The sequence below is a fragment of the Callorhinchus milii genome, unplaced genomic scaffold (assembly GCF_018977255.1).
Source record: "Callorhinchus milii isolate IMCB2004 unplaced genomic scaffold, IMCB_Cmil_1.0 Scaffold14, whole genome shotgun sequence".
NCBI classification, from domain to species: Eukaryota; Metazoa; Chordata; class Chondrichthyes; order Chimaeriformes; family Callorhinchidae; genus Callorhinchus; species Callorhinchus milii.
The window spans coordinates 12951979-12969204 of record NW_024704755.1 but is presented as its reverse complement, the minus strand read 5'-3'; the positions used below and the strand labels follow the sequence as shown (position 1 = coordinate 12969204).

Sequence of the window (17226 nt, the reverse complement as noted above, 5' to 3'; positions counted from 1 at the left end):
TGAGCACGGAAGGAGGGTGGGAGGGGGGGGGAAGAAGTGTATCTCTGGGATATTCAATGTGATGAATGTGATGATGAATACATCACCAGCCTTGTATTCCCCCCCCATTGTGCTCCATATCATGTTTAAAAAGGTGACTCTTCTCCCTCCCTTGCATTTTATTTTGATCTAAGCCGGTAACTTAAATCTTTGCTTTGTTTGTTTTCAGACATAAAACCGTGGACGAATTTGATTGAAATTCTCCAAGAGAAGAATGGAGCTGACCTGGAGCTTCTGGTGTTTGCTATGACCCTCATTAACAAGGTAAAGACTGCTCTGCGTCAGTTAACCCGTTCACAGCCTTGTTCCTGTAGAAATTCAACGAGCCCCTAATGGAGGATGTGTTGCTGAACTGTTACTCGCGTGGACACCCTGCTCGTGAGCTGCGCTGTCGACAGGACGCACTGTGAGCGAGGCTGTTCCGAAAGGCTCAGACTTGCATGCGTTCCAGCCAAGCTTTGCTTCACAATAAGCTTCAAACGTACTTTGCCAACAATGAATGTGAACCAGACACAAAATGTTAGAGGAGGAAATGAGTCATGTTGGTCAGTGCACCCGCCTGACCCTTTCCCCCTGTAATTTATGGCTGTGTTTGTGGCCAGCTAATGCAAAGGAAAGGTTAGTCACTAAGGAGGTGAAATTCCACCTGGCTCGAGATTTACTCTTGTTCTTAGCACTTCCAGAGCGTCCAGGGTCAGGGCCATTTTTTAATCGTTTTATTTTTATTGTTTTATTTTTGACGCCAAGCCGGGACTCGGCAGGCAGGCAGGACCGCGATTTAATGTCCCACCTGAAGGACAGCAACTCCCAACAATGCAGCGCTCCCACCCCCCCCCACCCCCAGCATTGCAATAGTGCGTCAGCCTGGAACCATATCAGTTCAAAGCTGATGCCTAGAGCTTTACAGCTCAACAATAACCAGCCATTGCCATTAAATAGACACCAGTGTGTGAATGAGAGCAAGCAATAAAAGTCACGGGATATCTTTTACTGGGTACATGGGAGGAAGGGAGGGAGGGAGTAGAGCGAGGGAGAGAAATCTGAGAGGTTTTGACTACCTTGTTTGTTGTTGAGAAGAAAAGATCAGTTGCTGCCTTTTAGGTGTTGCTGTTCTACAGTGTGTACAATAAATAAATCAATGGTGCAACACAAATGCCTGTGTAATGGAGAAGGCAGCTACTTGGCCTGGAATGTGCATATTGTTGGTACTTTACATGCCCGAGAAACTGCTTTCTTCGAACGGAAATGAAACCAAAGTTGCACCTGAATTTTATATGCGTTACCATTTCCTATCGGATGTTCTGGCTTAGTTCAGTTTCTGCCTTTGGCTCGTGCGTTCCACCTTTGTACTCCAGTCTTTGATCTCGTGTCTTCATTTCAGCACCTTACCATTGGACCAAGCCCCTCTTGATTCTTTCCAGTCCCTCCTTGCGAATTTAGAGCCGCTATAAATCAAATCTTTCGCCCTTAATTCCCTTGGTGCATTTTACGCCGTTAAACATGGCCTGTTATGTGGCATCCACTGTACCTGCAGAACAGCTCAGGAGTAATTGGTTCCAGTTTCGATGGGTTCTTTGCTTTCAGATAAAAGCGCTTGCGTTTTTTGATTTATTTGTGCTACAGGCTGCTTGGAATCCCGTTCCTAATCTTTCTGGCATCCGGGGCCAAAGCAAGGCAACAACTAATCTTTTCTCTTCACAGTAAACGAAGCAGTCAAAGTCTTGAATCTCTTTCTCCCCGTCCACCTGGAAAATATTTCCTGTGACTTCTATTGCTTCTGGTTCCTATTGCACTATTTGAAAAAGGAAAGGAGTTTCTCCCAATGACCTGGCCAACAATACCCTTCTCTCTCTCCCCCCTTCCCTCCCAAAATAAATTGCTTCATGGCTGTTTGTTGGGCATTGATGTGTGCAAATTGGCTGTCCAGTCCGCTTACAAATACACCGTCACTACGCTTCACAGTATGTTCCTGTGAAGCGCTTTGGGACGTCTCACCGATGTGATAATGGAGTGATATCGAATTTGAGGATTATTATTATAATTTCTCACCTTTAAGATCGACAACACGCAGTCACTTTACTGTGAAGCGCTTTGAGACGCCCTCCCAAGGCGAAAAGCGCTGCCGCAACCATAAGGATGATAGGATGGTGAGATTCTGCCCTTTGCACAAACCTCCGCATTGCCTCTTTCGCCAGACCCTAGGAGCTCTTCCAGATCAGGACTCGTTCTACGATGTTACTGACTGCCTCGAGAAACTGGAGATGGAAACCCTCATCCAGCGGCACATGAAGAACAAAGTGATCGACCCAGACCTGAAGCAGCAATTCACCATTTATGAGGTCAGTTTATTTGCTCCACCTGATTCCGATGTTGGCTTTATCCCAGCCAACCATCTCCCCAACTGTGTGTCAGTGCCCAGGTGCTGTGGTAGCGCTCTTGCCTCCCGAGTCAGAAGGTCGTGGGTTCCAGCAGGGACTTGAAATTCCTTGGGCTGAGATGACGCTCCAATGCAAACCTGGGGTTGGGGGGGTGAGGGTTGCATTGTTGGATGTGCCGTCTCTTTGGATGAGACGTTAAACTGAGGTCCCATCTGCTATCCAGGTATGTAGCATCATTATTTGGTCGTACTTGCTTTCAAAATTGAGCATGTTAGCTGAGCATTTTTAAATGGTCTAAAATGCAGGGATTTACATGTTAAAAAGCACTTGCATTTGCTTTAATATCTTTCACGTTAGGACGACGTGTCAGAATGCGTCACCTGATTTACCGCTCTGCGCAAGGGGCGCTACATAAATGCAAGTTGCTGTTGTTGTGCTGTTCAGTGTGGTCGGTGACTGTGTATTCGGAGGGAAAAGGAGCAGCAGCCTTCTTGTGCACAGTAATGCCCAAAAAACAGCTGTGAAGAGGACTTTTGCCCAGGACAATGGGAGAAACTTCCTTTCTCTCTCTGAGCAATGCTACGAGATGTTTGATGTCCGCTTGCCAGAGCGGTGGATCCTCATTTTAGCGTCTTAACTGAAGGACGGCAGTTCCAACATTGCCGCACTTCTCCCAGCGACAGCCTAGAGCTGTGACATCAACGTCCTGACCTGGGGCTTGAACCTTCTGACTCGTAGGCGAGAGTGCTACCGACTGATACATTGAATTCCTTAAGTAAGAATCCAGAATGATGTTGCGTTGATTTGTAGGAGCTCCCTCTGACACAAAATCAAAATTAAAAGCTGCATGAAGGCACAAACAGGATCTGGATGGGTGCTCTGATACACAACGTCAACCCAAGTCATCGCTGCAGCAAGTAATAATAATCCTTGCATTTGATATAGCGCTTTTCACGTCTTCTAGACGTCTCAAAGCGCTTCAACAGAATATGCTGCAAAGTGAATTAACTGTATATTTGTGGGCGAAATGCGGCTGCCAATTACCCACAGTAGTGTCCCACAAACAATCGTGGATTGAAGTGACCAGTTTATTTTTTTTATCTTGAGGGATTATTATCAGACGTGCGGAGGAAGGAAACTTGCCCAACGTTTTGCACTGCCGGGAATCGAACTCAGGTCTCTAAGTAAGAATCTGGAGTTAATACAATTGATGTTCAATAAGGTGAAGTGAAGTTTGGATATGGCATGAAGCAACCCTAAACCTTTTATTGCCCTTTTTTTCCCCCCAAAAAAGATCAAATAGAGAACTGAATTAATCAACCTAAAACCTAGACATGTAAGTTTATGGTTTTCCGGGGAGGGGGTGTCTGTAGCTAAGCTTTGAGAACACATGGTAAAAGTTTCAGGAGAGCTGATCTCGATCAGAGTGGCACACTCCCCCACTCGTAGCTTTTATTACCGGTCAGCCTGGTTACTAATCTGTTTTACACACGGTTCCATTGATTTTTGTGGAAAAGTCGGTCTGTTGTGGAGGTTGTAGGTCCCATCATTGGAGCTCAGAGTCCAAGCAAACCCTTCAGTGAAGTGTTGGGGGTGGGGGGTATGGTACATTGCCAGGGTTGCAGTCCTTCAGATGAGACTTTAAACCGAGGTCTCTCTGCCTGTTCAGGTGGACATTCTCTTGAGAAGGGAACAGAGTCCTGGCCGACAACCCTAAACAAAATTGGTCACTCACTTCATGGCTGTTTGGGGGACATTGCTGGGTGCAGATTGGACTCCAAGTTAACCTACATAAAACAGGCATCAGGGTTTTACAGTCGATGACTGGGAAGTGCTTTGAGATGTTTCTATGTTATAGGCGTGATTCTAAAGGCAAATCTTATTTATTATTTAGGGAGTCTTGAGGCAATCACCTCCTCAGCATCTCTGCTCTCCCAGACCAGGTGGGACTTAATGCAGGAACATCACCTCTGAGCCAGAGTGAGATAGTGGCTTGAGGCTGATTGATGTAGCTGCTCACCCCCCACCATAGCAACACAGCGGAGATGAGGAGAGGACCAGGGGATCGCACCTGAGCTCCCCAACCCCTCCCCAAAATCACAGAGTGGTGGAAATCTGGAACTCTCTCCCCCAAAAGACTCTGGATGCTGGATTCATTCAAATTTTTATGACTGAGGTGGAATGTATTTTTGTTAGGAAAGGGTATCGAGGGCTATGAGGCAAAGGTGGGTAATTGGAGTTGAGGTGCAGATCAGCCACAATCTAATAAAATGGCGGAACAGGCTCGAGGGGCTGAATGGCCTCCTCCTGGTTCAACAGACAAAAACCTTATTAGAAAACTTTGAATCAAACTTTTTTGAACATAAAAGCGATGTGGAGTTTGGCAACTTTTACTGATGGTCTAATCCCATGGGGAGCAAAGCCAAGTCCCAGACTTGCACTCCACATTGCAACATGTGCAATAATGCAATTTCGGTCCAAGATTTTGTTCAGGAAGTGATTAATCTGTTTCTCGTTTTACAACCAATAAAGTCCATTTAGACCTTATTCATTGCACCTCCTCCAGGGCTCTTATTCTTGCCTGATGGTCATTTAAAGGCCAGTAGATGAGATTCCTTGACTGGAAACGTTTAAGTTGTGGAGCAAATCTGGCAAGTTTCTGTGTGAGTTACTGTCACTGGAAGTGTGAAATATGGGGGAGTTGCGTAGAACCGTGAGCGTTTATAGCACAGAAGGAACACCATCGTGTCTATTCTGCTATATATAAATGTACAAAAATCACAGCAAAGAACCTCAGTTTACAAAAACCTGCCAAATTAAAAGGAATTTTGATCATTCCTTACTTCAGAGAAGATTCCTCTGCAAACAGAATGCTAAAATCTTTGGTGCCATTGATTCATTTGGCTGGAAGGTGGCTGCATTTGTCTGGATTTGCTTAGGGAATTTGATGCAAGTTTCAATCCAGCCATCTATCCGTGTTGACTTATCTACGTGTGTTTCTCTCCCTGTGCCCCGGCCAACGATCCCACAAATAACCCGGGTCATTTCACTTTATGGTTGTTTGTGCGATGTTGCTGGATGCAAATTGGCTTCCGTTTTCTCCACACATTCACTCCACTTTATAGTGAATCCTAGCGTACAGTTTAGCGAGAGGACTCGGGTTTGATTGCCCGGCGGAGCGAAACTTTAGGCAAGTTTCCGTACTCCACACGTTTCTGTTTACCTAGCAGTACATAGTAAACCCGTTGATTGGCGGGTTATTTTCCAGGGGTAATAATCCCTCCCCTAAAAAGAATTTGGTCACTGAATCCACGACCGCTTGTAGGGCACTGCTGTGCACAATTGGCTGCCACATTTTCTCCCACAAAATACAGTCAATTGACTTTACAATATATTCTGTAAAGCGTTTTGAGATATCTCAATGACGTGATAAGGCGCTATATCAAACGCAAGGATTATTATCCTTAGGGAGTGACCGTGGCCTATTACAGAGTGAGCTTTACTCTCCAAGAAAAACTCAGAAAAAGCAGCATTAAGTTCTGCAGTAAATCACGAGCATCGTAAGGAGGCAGAGGGTTAAGGTTAAGCATTTGTGCACCTCTGTTCAGAGATCATAGCCAGAACGTTAATCTATCTTTTTGTTTCACGTGCTGGCTGGTCTGCCGTGCATTCCCAACATTTTCTGGGTTTATTTTAAGATTTCCAGTGCTGCCAGATTTTCTTTTTATCCTTAAAAGAATCAATGGCATGTTTAAAGGGGTGGTGGGGGAGAGGAGTAAAGCTTTAAATTTCTAGAAACCATTGCCAATTCATATGGTTTCTTCTCCATTTTATCTACAGATTGAGGTTCACCGTGTCTTGTGCCAGCCTGGCTCAGTTGGTAGCACTCTTGCTACCTTCTGAGTCAGAAGGTTATGCGTTCAAGCCCCACATTAGGACTTTGAACTCACATCGTCCAGGCTGACACTCCAATACAGTGCTGCGTGTGTGTTTTGGGGGCTGATGTCCTTCAGATAAGACTTTATACTGAGGTCCCACCTGCCTGTTCAGGTGGACGGTAAAGATCCTGTGGCATTGCTATAGAGAAAGGAATTTCTCCCAGTGTCCTGGCCACTCACTCACTGGCTGTTTGTGGGACATTGCTGTGTGCAAATTTACTGCCTTATTCTGACTTATTCCTCACTGTTTACCTAAGTACTGCATTGCTTTTGCTATCATTGCTCATTGTCATATATTATAATAATAATAACAATCCATGCATTTGATATAACGACTTATCACATCACTAATCAACTCAAGGAGCTTCACACAATTTTTACTATCAGTGTATTTTGTTGGCAAACTCGGCAGCGCATTTGCACATAGCAATATTCCACGAGTGACCAATTTTATCCAGGAGATTGATTGCCATATATAAACACTGAGTTATAACACCAGCAGAAATCGACTGATACTCTTTAAAGCTGATGATGTTGTTCATGATTTTGAGAAATAAGAAGCCTGTCAGCTGGTGTAACACAACATGTTTTTGAAGTCTTTTGATCGTACAATCGTTTAGCAATGCTTGATTTTTTATTCTTTTTTGGTCATCCTTATATGGCATAACTTTATGGCATTCAAGCTATTATTAGATTTCTGTGGAATGATGTGCAGAACACTAAATGAATACTGTCACTGAAAGTATGAGGTCAGACTCACTGTATTTCAAAACATTCAAGTTTGCCAGCGTTTTCAAAGCTGTAGGAAAGCTGGAACCAGCACCAACACAATAATAGTAATAATATTCCTTTGATTTGATATCGCGCCTTATCACGTCGTTGAGATGTCTCAAAGCACTTCACAGAATATACTGAAGTGGATTGACTGTATTTTGTGGGCGAAACACGGCAGCCAATTACGCACAGCAATGTCCTACAAACAGTCGGGCTGAGTGACCAAACCCCAATAGCCTCTGGATTGCCTCTTTCATACTTCAAACGCCCTTTTACTGTCGTGATGACATTTTCGGAGAACTTTACAGCCTTTTGGCCCAACCACAAAAAAACACTGGCATTTACATAACGCCCTTCACGCCGGACGGCATCTCAGAGTGTTTGATGAGCAACTAGTCCATGGCGGTGTTTGTACACCACCCGAGTCCCTGTGAATCCCTTCCTAAGGGTAATCCAGGCAGCTCATGGGTTTTGTGCTTCTCTGACTTTGCGTTCTGTTGTTCTTGTTCCATTCATTCAGGGCGTGTAGTGGAGAGCCTCTGACATCTTCTGGCCCTGTGTGTGCAAAGGTTTATGTGATTCAAAGGCTTTTTTTTTAATCCCAAGGAGATGTGAATCCCAGATGTTCTCCAGATGTTCTGCAGTTCTAATTGTGGGTTTTTCTCGATCCAGAACGCACTGAGGCACGAAGACGGCGATGATGACGGACAGATGTCAACCGTGCGCAGGAGGAAACTGGGTCCGAACGTGGACGAAGGACGGAAAAACAGGCGCTCGTCAGGTCTTAACACGGCTGAGGCGCTGGATATTATAAGAGCCACTAGCCCAGGACATTTCCTCAGTCCAGCCCCAGAAAGAACCATTCTGAGTATCACTAAGGATCCCAAACTGAATTCTCCCCAAACAGCAGAGCCTGATCGTCCTGAAACAACGTCAGCTAATCCTGTAATCACGATCAATGCCCCCAGTTTGCCACCTTCAACCACAATGGAAACCATGTCATCTTCAAAGCAGTAAGTTCCTGTATGGCATTCATTCCTGCACGATTGACTAAATTGTTCGACACTTTGGAACATCTAATATTTTTGAAATATGCCTTTGTGTGGAGTGGAGTTCATTCCATTGCTTTGCCTTTCGCTGTGGTGAGATTTAATGTTGCAAACTGCATGCGCCACAACCTCTATGTTGCAATTGAAGATGTGTCTAAAAGAAACTGGCTTGTTGGGATGGATCTATCGACTTGTGTGGGCATATGATCTTTTTGCACCCCATGCTGGCTGTGACTTTAGGATTGAGCAGAATGAAGTCACGGTTATTGGATTAAAACTGGTCTTTGCTTACCTACCTGGTATTCAAAACCACTCTCGACGCACCTCATCAATGCTCACACAACACACTGTCAAACAGGGTGTTGAGCTGCATTTCTAATAATAATAATAATAATCCTTGCATCTGATATAGCGCCTGATCACGTCAGTGAGACATCACAAAGGATATACTGTAAAGTGAATTGACTGTGTAGTTTGATCATTAGCAATATTGTCAGATAACCCCTAATGGTACAGCATGCTGGGCATCAACTTGGTATTGGTGCATGGCATTTACCAGCCAGCCTGGAGATTCTGTGCACCATGACAGATGTGCTATCCTAGATATAATAATTGTACAAGATTTCCCCCCTCATTTTTCTTACCCCACCTTTCTTCTGAAGGTTGAGATATGGTCCCATGTTCTTGGCTTAGCCTGTGAGCAGTGCAGGTGAAGCAGTTTCTCAATCTGATTACAGACTGGGTTCATGAGAGCTGTAGATTAAACCATAGAGATTAATTTTTCTACAAATCTCAAGTCTGTTAACGCCTTCAAACTAGACTGATTCCGATCTCTGAGTGAGGATAGAAAGTTCCTCACTTATCTCCATCCTTTTATATCTCCTTAACCATCTTTACTGTAGCAAACTTTTTAAATCGATACATAACTGCAACCTTACACTCCCCACTGTCATGCCATTGAATCTCTGGCGTAATGGTCGACTAATGGTTCTGTCTAGAGAGTTCCTGGTGCGGTTCATTAATAATAATCCTTGCATTTGATATAGCGCCTCATCGCATCTTTGAGTCGTCTCAAAGCGCTTCGCAGCATGTACTGTAAAGTGAATTGACTGTGTTTCGTGGGCAAAATGCAGCAACGCACAGCAGCGTCCCACAAACAACTTGTTTAAAGCGCTATATCAAATACAAGGATTTTTGTTATTATTTCTCAAGCGTGACATTCTTTTCTCATTGACGTCTTACCCTTTGTGGCATGATGAAGCTGATAATTATGATTGCCCTGACTGCAAATTATCTTTTCCAATGCTTACCTCACAACGCAGCTGTAAGAGGCCGGAACTCACTTTAAACCTTGGTCGAAATAACCACTTTCATTTCACTGAGTTTTTCAAGTGGAATGCTGCTTTTGTCATTGCTGTAAAACAAATATTACCAAACACTCGAGATGCAGGAGGTGATGAGTAATGGTTGACTACTTAGAATAAATAAGCACAAGGAGGCTGATGAAGATGCCAAGATGAGGCATGGTGAATGGTATGCCATGGCATCTGTAGTTAAACAACAACTTGCCTTTACATAACACCCTTCACGCTGGAAAAGAAGCATCTCAAGCCACTTTAAGGAGCTGGACAAAGGTCACTGTCAATGGCAATGATAGGTTGTGCCTCCTCCTCACAGTCCATTTGTGTCTAATTAATAAATAAGTGTTACATTTAAGCCCCATATTGCGACTTCGAGCTCAATCTTGGCTGACTCTCCAGTGCAGTGTTGGAGGTGGGCTGCATTATTGGAGGTGTTGTACTTCGGATGAGACGTTAAACTGAGCCCCCATCTACCTGTTCGGGTGGACACTGTTTAGATCTAACTGCACTATTCAAAAAGAGAAGAGAGTTTCTCTCTCCCGATGTCCTGGCCGACAATCCCCCAGATCAAATCGGTCATTCGCTTCATGTGGGCAATTGCTGCGTGCAGATTGATTGCTGTGTTCGCTTACAAAATAGTCACGACATCTTACAGAAAATCCTGTGAAACGCTTTAAGTTCTTTTGATGTCAAATGTAAGGACTATTATTACGGTCCAGGGTAGGGCTGAAGGAGCACTGCATTCTCATAGATTCGGTCCTTTGGATGAGACATTAAATTCTGGTGATGACATACCCCGAGGTAGCACTGAACACTGTCCAGCTGCCACGGTATTCATTGTTATGGAGCCCTGTAACGTAATGGTTAGCAGCTCGCCTCGCAAGCGAGAGGGCCTGGGTTCGATTCCCGGGCAGAGCGAAACCTTATACAAGTTTCCTTACTCCACACGTCCTAGCAGTAAGTAGGAACCCAGTGGTTAGTAGATTGGTGGATCGCTTTCTAGGGGTCAGCATCCCTCAAACAATGATTTGGTCACTCAATCCACATCTGTTTGTGGTTCACTGCTTACACAGTCAATCCACTTTACAATATATTCTGTGAAGCACTTTGAGACATTCTCAATGATGTGATAAGGCGCAAAATCAAGTGCATGGATTATTATTTATCAGAACGTTTAGCAAACTGGGTTTGTGGGCTACACCGTGCTAGTTTTCTTTTGGCCTCTTCCCTGTAAAATGCACATGATTTCTTGCAGCCCGAATGAAGTTAAAATCAAGACGCTTGTTATGTGTGTGAACTGGTGAAGAGGAGGAATGTTTGAGCTGTTTTCCAGCGCACATACCACACATATTTTCCGTCGCAAACCTCCTGGAATAGATAAGAAAAGGGGGAAATCAAGGAATGTGATGAAACGTGAAAGCAGGATGCCTTGTGCGTCTCCTGAAACCACCCCTGGCACATATTGAACAATCCAGCTATTACTCCGCTCGTGCTTTGGTTGCGATCGTCAAGAACTCCACGAAGCGTTATGCTCTTTCGTGTACCTTCCATTGTGCTGTGTAATGGCGTGCTTTTGACACGACAGCACTGTGGGGCTGACGTGGATTAACCATCTTTAGTTGGTCAGCCAGGTGTCTGACACACATGGAAACCCATCACCATGCTTAAGAGTATCCAAACCAGCCTGAGAGTTCCACCTGTGTACCTACGTATGTTGATTTCCCTGCGTCTCGAATGGAATGGGTACTCTCTCTCTCTATGGGATGTACCCTGCTTTCTGAATTCTGGAGAGGTGCAGGTTGGCAAGAACCAAGGCTCAGAGTGTGCGCTGACTGGGACACTGGGGGAATTTAACCAGCTAAGACCGCAATTGAGAGCACTGTCTGGCAAGCTTCCTGTTACTTGTCCAGCTAGGACCACCCATACCCGTTAGGTCTTTGACTTGCGGAGTTAACAGGAGCTGAGTGGGAAGGATTTCTACCTCCATTTAGCAATGAGCAAGGCTGCCTCTGTCATCAGCTGTGCCTTGGTTTAACCACATAGTGGCTGTTGGTATTTACCTATTTGGCTGAATTTTAAAGCATAAACATGATTGAAAACGACGTTTTTAAAGGAGAGTTCAGCTAGACCCTATTTATTGAATGAGTAATTTGCATTACACAAGGCACATGGTTGCCTTGTACAGTAAATAGCAGATTCACCAAAAGGTTAGTATAAAATACATAGTTCTATGACACTTTGATACATAGCTTTCACGTCCTCTGGGGCATGCACATGCTTCTGACTTTAGTTGCGAAAGCTTTTTTCAGTCGTAACGCGTTCTTGTCGGTGCTGATTCATGGAAAGGATTTGCTAACATTTCCTCCCAGATCGGAATGTGTTTGTGTACCTATGTCTGGGGAAACAGGCACCTAGTCATCTGATTTAAGCAAGTAATTGTTTTTTTCCCCCCCATCTCCCATTCACTCTTGCCTGTTTCGGTGCTGTGCACTCAGTGTGATTCTATGAATCTGTTAACAATGGGTTCAGGTGTACCAAGGAGGCAGCTCAAGAGGTCCAAGGTACAGACTATTTTAGGACAGATACCGGAGATTATTGCTTTAACAGAGGATTGTAAATGACCGTAATGGATAATTAGGCACGGTTATTCGGCAAGCCACTGGACTCATTTCAACAGGTTGTTTCAAATCCTACAATGAGACACCAGCCTTGCCTTCTGCTCTGCCTGGCAGTTTTACGTGATGGTTCGGACATTACGTGTTGAAGAGGGTGGAAAGCCAGGAATTATTTGGCAAGTATTAAGCCTGATTTGTTGATTTGAAGAGGTACACACATCGCTGAGCGAGCAGAAATGTTTTCATTCACTGATCCAATTTGACCAGATGTGTCCGCAGGCTTTGCGTTTTGTTGACAAAATATTATTTATTGGCCAAGTGAACTGAGGACAAATCAAGTCTGCAGCTGTGGGTGGGGGGGTGTGGGGGGGGGGGGGGAAGCGGGAGGGGGGCATGGGATACATACAATTATACAGCACAGAAGGAGGCCATTCAGCCCATCGTGTCTGTGCTGGCTCTTTGAAAAGAGCTGTCCAAATCGATGTATTTACGTGTATTCCCGTGGCTTCCAGTGGCTTTCATAGCGGAAGTTTCATGACTTGGTTGAAAGTCTTGTGGAAGTCAATGTACCCAACTTAGTTAGGTTTCCCATTAGCTGCAACCTGACCCATGTTCCTCATCAAGACAAAGCCACCGCTGTTCCTTCTCGATCAAAACCTGAGCCTCTAATGCACGCAGTTACTGCCAGAAACAACAGGAAGTTAGCAAGAATGTGATATTCCATTGTCAAGGATGTCACTTTGGAGGCTGTTCAAATTCAAGGAGCCCCCGTCATTTCCCAATTAAATATTTGCCAATTAACTAACAAATTCCCTCTTGATTTGCCAACACAAACTGTCTCCTCGTCCCTTCCACATACTCACTGCTCTGGGCGGTCAATTCCTCTATCCTCTCAGCTCGATTCTCCAGCCCCCAATGGTGCTGTATGTGATTCCCACTTATATTAAAAAAAAGGTGGGGTGTGGGGCAAGTCTGAAGGGAGATGGGGTAGTTTCCTGCCTTCAGCAACAGTCATTTGTCTAGGGAGAATGTGCAGTTAACAATCTTATCGGACTGGCAACAGGTACAGTCATACAATAAAATAAAATATACATGTCCTTGCTACAGTAAAGACATCTCTATATTGGGGGCTGTAGGCTGGAGAGCAGGGCTGGGGGGGTTGGTGGTGAGGGAAGGTAATTCTCCATGGATTACATGTTCACATGACTCTAGGATCTGCGTGGCTCTTGCTCTTCAGCACAGGAGACCACGAGAGTGCTGGAGTACACGGCCACACAGTGTAACAAGAAACCTTGTCAGAAGGGCATTGTGGATATGAAGGGGAGATTGGCATCATCTTTTACGCAGCTGCTGCACACCTCAAAGGCATTGAAGCCAACCCCCAGCTGTGTGCTCCTCAAAACAGCCTCCGGTATCAAATACCGTTTCCTTCATCGCAAGCGTGCCTGTCCTCTGTGCCTGGTATACGATTTGACCAGTTTACTGTCTACGTGTACTTCGCAGTACTTTACAAACGTGCCCTATCGTGCTCAACACCAGGGGTGGGGTAGCGTGAATGACCGAGGCAGGGAACCCTGACCACACGCTCACCAAAGTGCAGCTTTTTTTTTATTGCATGGCTCCAAACGTGTGATCTCTGCCTGCTGTGCACTTCAGTGAACTATTCGGTGATTTACGTGGCTGGTTTTAGTACCCATTTCCATTGCATGACGTGTTCGGCGGGCAACCCTTCCCAATTACTCAACGCAGATCTCCTTCTCACACCTCTGGTCCTTTTTTTTTACTAGGGAGCCCTTGTACGTCAGCAACTATGTAGCCTCTTCTTTCACGAAGAGGCCAAGCCTCGCTAGTCAAGAATCGGACGAGAGTGCCCCAAGCCCCACCAGGTTTGTGTTACGACTAATCTCCGCCATGACGGAGCTCGATTCTGTGTAATCAGCAAATTGACAGCATGCTTGTTACAGGCTCGAAGAGGTAATTTGGAAGCATTTATCGATGCTTCCGCTGCTGTTAAGTAAGAGAGGATGAAAGCCTGTTTGGGAGAGGAGTAGACGACTGAGGTTTTACACCATCAGCCAGAAACCAATTGAAAAAATAAATCTAACATTAAATCATCGCTTTAGCCTGTCTTCCACCGTTTCAGTTGCTGCTGATTGTGTGCACTCATCCTGTAATGCTGTTTAGAGTTGTTCAGGGGACAGTCCTGGGCACAAACAGGCTGCTGTGTTTACCCTCAGAATACACAGTCACTGCTCCTTGCAGTAATTCCTGTGAAGCGCTTTCAGGCATCCTCCTGGCATGAAAGGCGCTGTACGAATACAATACAGATTTACAGTTATACAGGGGCTTTCACATCAGGAGGATGTCCTAAAGTAGTCCTGTAGCTCAGTGGTTAGAGCACTCACTTTGGGTTTGATTCCTGGCAGGATGAAACCTTGGGCAAGTTTCCTTACTCCATACGCCTGATAATAATCCCTCAAGAAAAAAAACAATAATGAATTGGTAATTTCAGTCCACAACTGTTTGTGGGACATTGCTGTGTGCAATTGGCTGCCACATTTTGCCCACAAATATACAGTCAATTCACTTTACAGTATATTCTGTGAAGCGCTTTGAGACGTCTAGAAGACATGAAAAGCGCTATATCAAATGCAAGGATTATTATTATTGTTATTAAAGCTCTGACTCAGACTCAGTGACCACTTCTAATGGATTCCCCCCAAAACAGCTGTCTGAGTGAAGACAATTCTAACCTCTCCACTAATTCTAACCCTGAGACTTATGACTTCTTGCCACCGATTCCCACCTAAACAATTGCCTGTAACATATGTCTCTAACTTCTGGTTTAATTTACAGTGGTCGTTTTTTTTTTGGAAAGGTAACATTTTTAACATTCAAAATCAATCCTATATCAATGTGCATCGATGCGAATACAACTTGTTTTGATAAGCAGCTTCCTCTGTACAAGAAAAAACAATTGGTTAGTGTTTCAGTGATTGTTGGTGATTCAGCGAGCACCAGCCAGGGTGTGATGCTTACGGTCGAGCAGGAATTTACTTTGTCTGCTTACTCCAATGATACATACGTGTGTGTGTGTATGGGGGGGATTAGCGTTCGTGGGGTGGGTTTTTTTTACTCGAAAGGTGCTGAGGCGATGACTTTTTTGCTGTGTACATCAGGCATTTTAGTTCCGGTCTTGTAAAAAATTCCTGTCTTCTGTGCAAAAATAAAACGAAACACGTGCCCGTATATGAAAGCTGTCTTGTTTTTCTCTGCCCGCAGCCCCAAAATCGTGCCATCATTGCGAGTAAGACAAATGTGCCCGACGCCATTTCTTCAGAGGAGAAAGCGGGCAAGAGAGAAAGAAACATCTGCAGGTACGTTTAGGCCACGGTGGATCAGAATTATTTTTTTTCAGCGTTTCAAGTCCTCCTAACCTATCTTTTCACCAACACGCTGTATAGGCAAGATGGGAAATAAAGATGGTTGACGCCAAACCAAGGCAACGATCGACAGTGCACAAGTGTTGAGAGAGTGCTATGTGTATTCTCGCTCTTACATTCCCATTACGCACAGCCTTCCTCACGTGAGCTGCCCATTCGGCTGTGGCCATCGGTATTTGCACCTCCTGTCCTCCGCAGGGGAATTGTTTTCCTTTTTTCCGGCATGCAGATGTAGCGAGAAGCTGAGTATCACTGCACGATAGCAGACTCTGTCGTCCGAAGCGCTTTCAAAACGTTTTAACGTCGCGAGTTGCCATATTGCAATCACTTCACGTTTCATTAAGGCTTTTGTCTTCGAGCGTGTGAATCGGATATTATAAAACCGCACACCCCTCTGCACTCCAGTTGACTTGGTACCTGTAAAGAGTATTAAACATCTAACGTGTCTGTTCTGAAACCACTCTTTCCCCCCCAGGGCAGGCTCTGTTAGGGATAAGCCAGTTCTGAGAAAATATGAGTAAGTATGTGGAGAGGAGATCTTGGTTGCGTGTGTCGATCTGTGCTGTTTTCTGGTCTGCTGACGAGCGAAATTTGGTTGGGCTATTTTATTATAGGCACGTCACAGGCCTGGAAGTGTGGATGTCAGGGATATTGGAACAGATTCTGTTTGTTAATAGGCTAATAAACATTCTCATTGATGGCCGCTCAGATTGAGATCATGTCGTTGCCTCCTGGCTACAGCTGGTTCAGCCCCGATTCAGTCGGCAGCACTTTCGTCTCTTGAGTCAGAAGGTTGTGGCTTCGAGTACCACATTAGGAATTTCACAGTCTGGGCTAAGACTCCAATGCACTCCTGGGGGAGACTGCATTGTTAGATGATGAGACGTTCAATTCGGTCTGTTCGGGTGGACGTTAAAGGTCCCGTGGCAGTATTTGAAAAGAGGAGAGCATTTCTCCTGGTGTCCTGGCCAACAATCCTGGCCCCAGATAAAACAAATCATTCACTTAGCGGCTGTTGGGGCTCTCCTGGTCCTCATTTCCCTACAAACACACAGTCACTTCACTTCAACGTAAACGCTGTGAAGTGGCTTTGAGAAATTTCGACAACATGATAAGGCAATAACAACAATTTCAAATCAGGCAATATCATTATAATATCAAATGCAAGTATGATTATTATTATTATTATGGATGTACGTCTAAAGACGAACAATCATTACAGAGTTTTAAAAAAGAACTAAGAATTACTGACGCTCCCACTTAGCAAATTAAAACAGTCGATGACGACTTGCTAGTTTGTGATGTAGTTGTTGGTAGATATGGTAACTTAAGACACTGCCTGCTTCTGACAGGCTAATTGTAGAGCAAGTCTTGCTTTCAAAAATGGCAGGCCTATAATAAGTAGAACATTGGAATGATGTACTTACTGGTGACTGGGTCCTGACGTGAATTATCTGCAACTTGCTTTTTTTTTTGCCCGTAATTGCTTGTAATTGCCTTGTTTCTGGAAGCTGCCGTGATGTGTTCTTTTCTCAGTGGAACTGACCAATTGCATGCCATAGTTTGCTGGGAATAATTTAATAATAATGGGAATAATGATTGATGTATTTGGGATGTGATGGAGATGAT

At 44.6% G+C, this 17226-nt stretch overlaps 1 protein-coding gene across 1 annotated transcript in view; it reads left to right on the top strand.

The window, feature by feature from the left end:
• fhod1 (formin homology 2 domain containing 1) overlaps positions 1-17226 on the top strand; it is an 85324-nt gene that overhangs the window by 50692 nt on the left and 17406 nt on the right. The window contains 7 exon segments of the mRNA XM_007907570.2: positions 209-303; positions 2235-2378; positions 7802-8142; positions 13942-14040; positions 15437-15504; positions 15507-15531; positions 16073-16114. Coding sequence (XP_007905761.2) covers positions 209-303; positions 2235-2378; positions 7802-8142; positions 13942-14040; positions 15437-15504; positions 15507-15531; positions 16073-16114 — 814 coding nt within the window.